This window comes from Marmota monax, unplaced genomic scaffold (genome assembly GCF_021218885.2).
Source record: "Marmota monax isolate L192 unplaced genomic scaffold, Marmota_monax_Labrador192_F-V1.1 WCK01_AAM20220418_F8-fsc00342, whole genome shotgun sequence".
Lineage (NCBI taxonomy): Eukaryota > Metazoa > Chordata > Mammalia > Rodentia > Sciuridae > Marmota > Marmota monax.
The window spans coordinates 862,841-873,276 of NW_026692007.1; the positions used below are offsets into that span (position 1 = coordinate 862,841).

The 10,436-nt window shown below is 46.6% G+C and overlaps 1 protein-coding gene across 8 annotated transcripts in view; it reads left to right on the forward strand.

Moving 5' to 3' along the window:
- The window catches only part of Tns3 (tensin 3), a 270,335-nt gene extending 261,224 nt beyond the window's left edge, over nucleotides 1-9,111 (forward strand). For all 8 annotated transcript variants that reach the window (XM_046451661.1, XM_046451611.2, XM_058582006.1 and 5 more), the window contains 4 exons: nucleotides 2,963-3,131; nucleotides 4,584-4,652; nucleotides 4,748-4,774; nucleotides 6,230-9,111. In XM_046451661.1, the coding sequence (XP_046307617.1) occupies nucleotides 2,963-3,131; nucleotides 4,584-4,652; nucleotides 4,748-4,774; nucleotides 6,230-6,374 (410 nt within the window). In that variant the 3' untranslated portion in view covers nucleotides 6,375-9,111. The remainder of the gene's footprint in view (nucleotides 1-2,962; nucleotides 3,132-4,583; nucleotides 4,653-4,747; nucleotides 4,775-6,229) is intronic.
- Nucleotides 9,112-10,436: the final 1,325 nt, after the last annotated feature.

The following is a 10,436-nucleotide window of genomic DNA, read 5'->3' on the forward strand; positions in this document are numbered from 1 at the left end:
GATACTATAAGATGAGTATACTGGTCAGCTCAGGCTGCTTTATCAAAGTACCACAGACTGGGTGGCTTATACACAGTGGAAATGTGTTTCTCATGGTTCTAGAATGTGGATATCCAGGATCAGAGGGCCAGCATGGTGGGGTGCTGGTGAATGCTTTTCCTGGCTTACTGAAAGCCTCACTGTGTCCTCAGATAGTGGAAAGAGAACCAGAAACCTCTCTGAGGTCTCTTTCATGAGCTGTACCCTCATGACCTAATCACTCCCCAAAGGTCCTACTTCCCCAAATCATCTTGAGAGTTGCGTTCAAAATGTGAAAATTTTAGAGACATAGATTTTTAATCCATTGCAACAAGTGGCAGTGCTGGCCAGCTGGATGGGGTGGAAATCATGGAAAAGAGCACTGTTTGCCATGGAAATCTTTGAGCTGAACTCAGCCAGACAGGGGAATGACGGATTTCTACCTGCCTCTCAGCGTCTCTGTACAGATGTGACAATGGCCTCCCGAAAGAATGCATCTGTCATCATGATAAAGACAAGGATTATCCTGGGGCCTGATCTGAGAATTCTGCACCACCAGGGGCCTCACAGTGTAACTGCCCAGTAATCCTCAGGAATATTATATGAAATTTCTTAGTGCAGGTCCCTATCCAATGCCTGGTACCTAATAGGTTCTCAGTAAACACTGGGGTCTGCCATGAAGATTGTGTCACAGCACGATCACAGTGACCTGCTCCTAGGGCCTGGGAGACTGCCCATGCTTCTTACTGTCTCTGTCCCTCAATTTCCTTATCTGTAAATTGGAGATAAGGATAGACTCTTCCTCTTAGAGCTGTGTGCGGGTTCCTATTAACATTAGGTGTTAGGTTGAGCTCAAAAGAGTGAAAACAATTGAAACATCTTTTTAAAATTTTGCTATTGGGACAGTGCCATTTCAATAATTACAGGGGTGATTACTTTTTAATAAGAGTAAAAGCAAAGTTAACTTTTTATAGAAGAAAATTAATATCCCAGACAAAACCCCCATATTAAGTATAAATTCAGGAAGTCCTATTGTTTTTGTTTTGTTTGAGATGCTAGGAATAAACATAGGGCTTCATGCATGTCGGCCAAGCCCCCTACCACTGAGCTACACCCCCAGCCCTAGTCTTGTTTAAAAGCAATAAGAGTCACTTGTCTCAGTCTTTGAGACAGTTTGCTTCCTGGGGTTGAGGGTGGTCCTCTGGTATCTGCTGCCTTCCTCAAGACAGGGCCTTTCAAGGGTCTGTGAGGCTTCTTTCTGGACCCATTTCAAACTCTCACCACTCTTGGATAAAGGAAGGAGCTTCATTTTTCAGATTAGCTTGTTGATGTAAATCCCAGTCCCTGTTTTCCTTCCCTGTCGTGGTAACTGTGCGTGCTCACTGAAGTAGAGGTTTCCAAATTCTCTGTGTGTCTAAAACTTTACACATGAACTATGAATTATGGCTGGTGCTTAGAGAGAAGGAACAGGTGAGCAGCTGACATGTGGCCTGTGCTTTGACTCCCAGGGCATCTTCAGTGACTGCCACTCTCCCTGGCTCCCTTGTGGTCCTGTGTATCAGTGCACCTGCCAACAGGCATGGCCCCTGCTCATTCATTCCAAGGCAGAAAGAGGGCAGAGCTGCTCACTGAATACCTGGCCAAGAGGCAGCAGCTCAACTGAATGCTGACTGTTCATGTCAGCCGATGCATTGGTTTGGATCAGGGAGAAGCATTTTAGTTTTCTGTATAATGAAATTCTGTGGAGGCCTTTGAACTGGAACTTACTCACCCCTGTTCCCCAATCAGAAGCTAGCATACAGTAAGGAGGAAGATGAGCCAGGGCAGTTCTGCTTATATCCATCCATTTTCTATTGCAATAATAGAAAATATTCAGGAATGTTGAAACTGGGTAGTTTACAAAGGAAAGAGATTTAGTTTGGCTCATGGTTCTGGAGGCTGAAAGTCTAAGATCATGGAGGCAGCATTTCCTGAACCTCTGGTGAGGGCCTCATGCTATTTCAACTCATGGTGGAAGGCAGAAGTGCAATTGGGCATATGCAGAAGGGAAAGCAAGAGAAAGCTGAGGAAGCAGACGTCAATTCTTTAGCACCCCCCTCTTCACGATGATGTTAACTTAACAGGCCAATCATCTTTGGCCACAGGAGTCCCTGGTTTTTCCTGAAGTAAGAGAGCTTCAGACAAAGCCTGAACATTGCCCCTTTGGCTCTGATTTCATCCACATTCCAAAGTCCCTTGTTAGCTTTTGCTCCAGCCACAGGGATACAAGCCAACAGGGAGTGCCAGAGTTGTCAAAGGCATATTTATATCTAGTCATTTTTCTTCACCTGAGGGGAGATGGCCACAGAGAAGACCCCAAACCCTTCCCTAGCAGTGTAGAATGTTGGGACACAGGTGAAGCTGTACTCTAAGCTCATGGCAAATCATCCATTCTCTTAGCAGCCCCTTTTGAATACCCTTTCAACAATCTGGGGCAGAACAGTTATTTGGATTCCATAATACACGGTCCCCTTACTATGTTACCTGGAGGACCTCTGGGCTTCCTTTTCTCTGACTGTGCTGGGCTTTGATGTCCAATCTGCTATCCAAATCCCCATTGAGGCCAGAGAAGGTACTTCAAGGCCCCCTAGACACCAAGTTTAAATCTGCAACAGGGTGAATGGAGCATTCCTCCCTCCGACTGAGGGTGGCAAAGCTGGGCCGTGCTCTGGCAACTTGTTCATTCTCCATGTTGGCACTGAGGCAAGTGCATCTTTGGGTGGTTCACTGTTTACTCCTTCAGAATTGGAGTGAAGGACATTTGCTTTTAAATGGACCTAGCACAGGTCACATGTGCAAGTTGATCATAAATTCAACCTCTACATGTCAGCAACCACCAGTGTGTAAGTAGATCATAGATCACCCTATAGTCACAGCTAACCTGCGTGCCTTTGGTGTCTTGCAGCCTGCAACGTGTGGTACTTGAACTCCGTGGAGATGGAGTCCCTCACTGGCCATCAGGCAGTTCAGAAGGCCCTGAGCATGACCCTGGTTCAGGAGCCACCCCCAGTGTCCACGGTAGTGCACTTCAAAGTGTCTGCCCAGGGCATCACCCTGACGGACAATCAGAGGAAGTGAGTACTGTGGGGGGAGAGTGGGAATGTCTAGGGATGGGGCTGCTGATCCCAGCTGGGAATGTAACCTCCCCCACCTCCCCCCTTGCTCTTTTCTGGTGTGAATGGTCATCCAGATAAAACCTAGTGTTCCTTGAGGTTATTGGTAATCCAACCTCTCCATAGGCTGTTGCCTGTCATTAAATAGGTCTTTAAATAAGTCTCAGGAACCTCACATAAATCATTAGTACCTGTCCTGAAAGTTGCACACTTAGGAATTAGTAAATTTAAAGAAGAAAGATATTTGGTGCTATGAATATTACCTATGAAACATTTGCAAATACAACAATTTTTTTACTACATTACTTTAAAGATACCCTGAGGCTATGAACAGAATCCCCTGATTCTGGTGGTCATCTGGTTTCAGATGAGAGTATGATCTTGATACATATTGTTTGCTTTGGTGGAGTTTAAAGGACTCTGATCCAGGTTGTTACTATTGCTAATTAACACTGGAGTACATGTTTACTTCTCCAGGACCAGCAGGGAGTAGTCACAGGCTGGTCCTCCCACTGACCCTCCTTGAGATCTCTTACCCAAGGAGCCTTTGACCTCAGGATCAACAATATGTCAGATACAATTAACAAGGAGTTGGTTAAGAAATCAGCATTGTATGACCGAGTAGGAAGGCAGGTTATCAACTAAAAACACAACGAGATGGCAGGACCCCTTTCAACAGACACATGTACCCACAGGACACCTTGTAGACCAGCTCAAGCCCTCTGCCTATGATGCTGTCCTGGCAGGCCCCCACCCTCTGTAGTGCCTGCTCCAGGACCTGTCCCTCAAGCTGGATGATTTCTTCAGCTGCCCAAACTTCTTGGGAAATTGAAGATGGAAAAATTTCTTCCTATATCAAAGAACCTACCTCAGAATTTGAGCCACTCAAATAAAAAATAGCACTGGGCAAGTACCCTGCAGGACTCAGCCCTTGAGAGATGAGCCAGTGCTCTAAGATCTCTTACCATATTGGGCGCCATCTTGAGAGGATGTGGACTGCTCTCACCATGCCTTCCCTCTTTACCAATGAGGAGACCAACGCTTGGAGATAGTTATGGTTTGCCCACAATCAGAAGAGGCTGGTGAGACCCAAGGTGATTTCCTGTGTCTATCTCACACCCCTCTAGTTCCTTAAGACTCCTTGATTAGATCCCCATTTCCATCAGCTGACAGTTTGACCTTATATGGTACTGCTGTTGGCTACTTCTGAGAATCATTCTGTTCACCTTAATATCCTCTGTTGATTGTTAATGTGCATACACTTCATTCCTCTTTCCAAATGACAAGTCTATCAATAGGTTTACCTCTCTATGATGTTCACATATGAGCAAATGGGAAAGTCTACCCAGCACAACACCCATCACCCTAAACCCCAGTAATGGGATTGGTTCTCTCTCTCCCACACGTCCACAGGCTCTTCTTCCGGAGGCATTACCCTGTGAACACAGTGATTTTCTGTGCCTTGGACCCACAAGACAGGAAGTAAGATATTTGCATTTTTATTAAGCAAGATGTGAACTTCATTTCACCATTTAATTTTAAAAATTAATGCGATTCTTTTCTCTTTAATTCATAAGGTGGATCAAAGATGGCCCTTCTTCCAAGTAAGTTGCCAGCATTTTCTTCCATTCTTTTTGTATTTGTAGTTGTTGAATTCTGTTCCACTTTCCAAAGAGGATTCCTCATGAGAAAATAACACAGTCATGTCAATGGGATCATTTGCTTTAAAAAGAAAAAAAACAGGAAGAAAGGAAAAGTGTGGTCCTTATGGAGTAAAGGCTGGGTGCTGTTCACTGCCCTGCACCCCTGGCTGACTATTTTGGGATATATGCAGCCATATGTATTGCGCAGGCTCTTCAGCCATTTGAGGGCAGGAGTGTTGCAGAGTAGAGCTGAGGTCCTCTGAGCTAGAAGGCAGAGCTTTATGCTCAGCATACCAAAGGCAAGGGAGGAGTCTTCATCTCCCTATTGTTGGGCAGGGGCTTATTCCAAGCCCAGCATTACCTTAGAGGGACCACATCCTAACCTCCCACTCAGAGATGTAACAGCAACTCCCAGGTTGGCTTCCTCTGTGTAGTCTAAATTGAATGACCACAATTGTCTGACAATGGTCCTCCTTCCCTAAGATTCCTATTTCAGGTTCCTCATTAGTCTAGGGAGCTGATCAGTGATTTGGGCCTTTTCCAACCCCCTAGAGGGAGTGTATTCTGGGCAAACTCTGCCCTCCGACTGGCAGGTTAGCATGGGGCTTTCATCTGCTTGGAATTTTCGACTCCATCGGGGTTACTTGAGTGTCCTTGGCCAGTCCCTTCTGCGGTATGGAAACTGCTAAGTGGAAACAAAAAGTCCTTCATTTTTCCAAGAAAGAGAAGAAAGATCTTTGCCAGAGATTTAGATTTGGAGAATGGTTGTTATTGTGTTAAGTTTAGGACTCCTAAAAGCCTATTAAGATAATGGCTTCAATTCTTAGAAAAATAATTAGATGTGTGTTCTTTTTAAACAGCTTCCTGAACTGGGCATAGTTTGCAACCCGGGCTTGCGGGCTTGCGAGGCCTGAGAAGAGTTCTTGGAATATTTCCCCTCTGACCTAAGCCAGTTCAGGGGTGGGGGAGTCCAAGTCAGGGAAAGGCCTGGGGGCAGCTGGCATCATCTCAGGAGTCCCTGAGGCCCTGCTTCTCCTCTTGGGGTCTCCAGTCCTGCATGTTCAACTGAAGCTCAGGAATCTGCCTGGACATTGCCTGGAGGATTCCAGCCTTAAATGGGGAAGTCACTGTGGAATAAGTTGAGCCTCATCTTTGATTTAGGGCAAGGGGCTGTCACTCCCCTTTGGTCAACTCCAGCTCCTCCCTTTAGAGCAGAACTCCTTCATTTTACCTGCAGATCCATAAGTTTTACAGGTGAAAGTGTGTGGACAGGCACCTGGCCAGTGCCAAACATATGGTAGCTTTTCCATACGTTGCCACTAGCAGCCAGAGAAAGTGGAGGGTGGAGGCTTATCCACTTGCTTGTCCTCTGCAGGAGGCCAGAGGGCTGCTCTCACTTGGACTTTCCTTTTGCAGAGTCTTTGGCTTTGTGGCCCGGAAGCAGGGCAGTGCCACAGACAATGTATGCCACCTGTTTGCCGAGCACGACCCTGAGCAACCCGCCAGCGCCATCGTCAACTTTGTGTCAAAGGTCATGATTGGCTCCCCAAAGAAGATCTGAGATCCCTCCTAACCCAGACCCACTGGATGCCTCTCACAACCTTCAAGACAGCAGTGGGGTCAGGTGGGGCCCCCAGTTTGTACCAAACTGATAATCATGGCATTTTAGGCCCAGGAGGGGAAAGAGATCTGCCAACTTTACCAAACAAGAACAAACAACGTCACCATGCATTGGCCTTCCCTGAGAATAACTTCTCGTCCTACACATCTCTGTAACCGGGTACTTTTTGGGTGGAAAGAACTGGGCACAAGGCATGCCTACTGAGGGTCCAGAAGGTTCCCAGCATACCAGCATCTGTGAGAATGAGAAACACCCAGCTCGCTTGGCAGGAAGCTGAGTGATCACAGCACCCCGCCATCATCAGAAGCACCCCTGCCCATGAATGCCCAAGGCCAGTGGTCTCCCTCACCATGGTCTTCCCACCACAGAGATGTTGACAAAACCCAGGAGGGAATGAATGTTTGACGAAGGTTCGCGTAGGTCAGATCCTTCCGGAACACGGCGGGGATGTGAAGGAGGCGAAGGAGGTGCGGGCTGTGAGGATGAGGGTGGTGAGGACCTTTTGGCATTGTGGAGAAGCAGGGGATGTCAGACCCCACCCGTATTGTGGTGACGACTCTACACTCTCGCTTACATATGGCGAGCAGGCCGGGGAGGACCCTGAAGGGAGAAATGAGAAAACAGAAATGAAAATGCCATTTCTATGTAATTTATATTTTACTTATGCCAAATTATTTATATAACAGTTTGCCATTGCTATACTGTACCAGTGTCAAATGCTGCAGCCGGCCAAGCTGTGACTTTTAGGAGACTCATCCTCCTGTAAGACACACACCACAGGCCCCTCGCCCCTGAAGTAGAAGGTGAGCTGTGGACTCAGGGTGATGCCCTGAAGTCCCCCACATGTGGTGCTGCCAAAAGGTTGTTTTGCCTCATGCAGCCTTCACCTGTGCTTCCTGGGGGATGTGTCTTCCGATGGAGGATGAGCTCCTTTTTGATGGGGAAAGTCCAGGGTGGGGGTGGGGTAGGGGTGGGAAACATTGGGGTCAATCTCAACATTCCCTATGTGGGCTTGATAGGGGGTCACCTTCAGGCCTGGGCTTCACTGTTGTCAACTCTTAGGATACTGCTCCTGGCAGCACCTTTGGATTCTTGGTGGATTCCTATGTGGCATGGCATGTGGGAACAGAAAGGAGAGAAAGCATGAACGCTAGTGCCTAGAGGCTGTTTTGGATGCCACTTAGCTGCATCCTCTTAGCCACCTAATCAGTTGTGACATTCCATGCTTAGATGTGTATTCCAGGGCAGTCAGCGACCAGAGGTTTGGAGAATGCCGATGACCCTGGCACTTCCCCAAAGCAAAAGATGGAGCTAGGCCACTTGGAGACAGAGCCTCCATCTGCCTTCCTCAGAATCCGGTGTGCCCTGCAGACACTCCAGTCATTTGCATTGTGTCACATTCTGAAATTCCCGTTCTATTGCTTTTAAAAGTTCAGTCCTAGCTGGTAGGCCACACAGATACCACAGGCTACAGTTGTTAAACTGGGGTTTGGAAATGTGAATGGTGGATTCTCTGTTTTAAAGCGATGGGTAGAGGATGATGTAGCTACACGCAGAGTTGGAACCACCTGAATCATGATGGGCATCATTGTGTGTGTGTGTGTGTGTGTGTGTGTGTGAGAGAGAGAGAGAGAGAGAGCGCACAAGTAGACCCCTCCACTTTTAGCTCCTATCGATGCACCACACACAAGTGCCTCTTTTCTGTGCCAAATGTTTGCCTTGGTCTTCAGAGACCTCCTTTCCAGATGCACACTAACGTGGCTATTAGAGATGATGTGCCAATGTTACCTGGAGGCTCTAGTGTCTTCAGTGGAGAGTTCCAATGTTTCATCTTTGCATCCACTGCAGGAATCTGGGGAGCTAAGGTTTGTGCTGTCCTAAAGAAGTTCCGTATCCTATGGTGGTTTATCCCCAGGTGTGACCAAAAAGGACAGAGGGAGATTAGAAATCAGAGCAGGACATTGTGCACTATTCAGAAGCATAACTTGTGGGTGAATCACAAAGATACTGGGGCCTCCTGCGAAGGTCCTCCTGGAGCACATTTAAGAAACCTTGAAAATCTTCTTTTTGAACTGACTGACCAGGTGTGCTTTTCACTCAAGATAAATGTGCTCAAGGGCATCAAGGAATTTGCTTCAAGCAAAGAGCTCCCTTGGAGGAACCACATGAAGCCAGTTTCCAATCTCCTATGAGATGGTGCAACAGGTTTCTTTCTTCCTCATATGTGTTAAACAATGAAAGGAGTCCCCATTCTCCCAGGCTGTACCGGGCACCCAGAAACACTAGACAAGGAGTATTCTCCAGTCATTTTGTTCCTGGGGCTCCAGTTGGGCACAGGCATATGGTCTTGGGAGTAAGTGCGGTGGGTTCACAATAGCGATGCCCAATACTTAGGATAACCAGGATCTTTAACCTACTCATTAAACAAGGTATTGTATTCCTCCAGTGTTAAGCTATAACCGTGTTAAAAGTCACACTGCATTTATCCTCAGTGTCAAAGACCTTGTAACGTCTCCTATCCGCCTTACCTGTTAGTGCGTATTTTTACTTTTCTGATATTGTAAAAAATATATATCCAGTATGTAAAAATGTTCTATAAATCCTTTGTATAGTCATTTTCTCTGCTCTTTAAATATCATCTCTATTCAGAGTATAATAAAAATTATGAACTTGGTAAGCCTTTGTGAGACAGGCATTTTGTGTGCCCCACAGTGTATGTTGTGTGTATGTGTGTGCATGCGTACGTACATGAGTGTGTGTATATATGATATATGTGTGTGGGGGGTCTATCTCGGCATGTGTGTGCCTGTGTTTTTGTGGATTGATGGATTTAATTATAAGTGAACTTATATTTTATTTTCAAGAATATATTTTAAGATCACTGCCCAAATACCTTCAAAAATTATATTTAAAGATCAAAGAAATTAATTACAACATGCAGTGTTGATGATAGGTACTGATATGTGCTGATGTTGCTATAAGTTCCTCACACACACTTGTGTGTGTTGCAGGAGTATGCCTTGGAGTGGACAGTCCCCTGACAGTGCCTACTTAGTGTCTGAATACTGAAAGTTGAAAGAGGTAGATACAGCCCAGACATCAAGACTTCCTGCAGGGTTCTCCCCTCTCCAATCCTATGGAGGCTCCTCCCTCTGTGGGGAGAGAGGGTCATTATCAGTCCTGCTAGCTCTCTGCCCTCTCTGGCTACCCTTTCCCTCCTGCATCAAGGGACAGGACACAGCTCTGCCCAGTAGCAGACGTGTTGGGCTCAGTTTGGTCATGGACAGATAATGATTTCAATTGGCTGCCACTCTCTCCAGCTTCATATTTCCTATCTTCATGTTTAGCTCAGAAGAATTTGACTCTTCATTGTGATGAGACACAGGAGATCATTTCATTGTCACTGCACTTGGATCAGGAAGGTGGGCTTGAAATGGTCCCAGTACTCAGAGCAGAAGGGACAGAAAACAGTGGCAGGTTAAATTTTGCCCAACAGGAGGCTCCTGATGGGTCCCTAAAGCCAGTAACTGCCTAGATCTGGAGCAGCGTCCTTGCAAGGCATGAGGTGGGTAGGGCATGGGTTTGGCAATCTACAGAATGTGATTTCTAAAAACAGTCAATATTCATCACAATGGCCAGACTCATAGGGCACACACAAATCCCTAAGTCCACACAGGGGACTATTGGACCCAGCAGCTATGAGGCCTCAGCAGGACAGGGCACTGCCACATGCAGGGGGAGTGATGGGTTCATCTCCGACCACCTGGACCCAAGCCTCATCATCATTCTTGTTGCATAATGCTTACTATGGATCCTCCTGCTAGGGAATGTCGGATCTGCACCTTGGTCATGGCTTCTGTGCCCCATCCTAGAGGTTTGTGTGGCCTCTGAGGAGGTAGGATGAGATGCCCAATGGCCTTGGGGGAATCACATTAACCAGAGCAGGGGTCTGGGCAAGTACTAGAAAGGGACATTTCGTGACACAGAAATTGGTCTAACAAG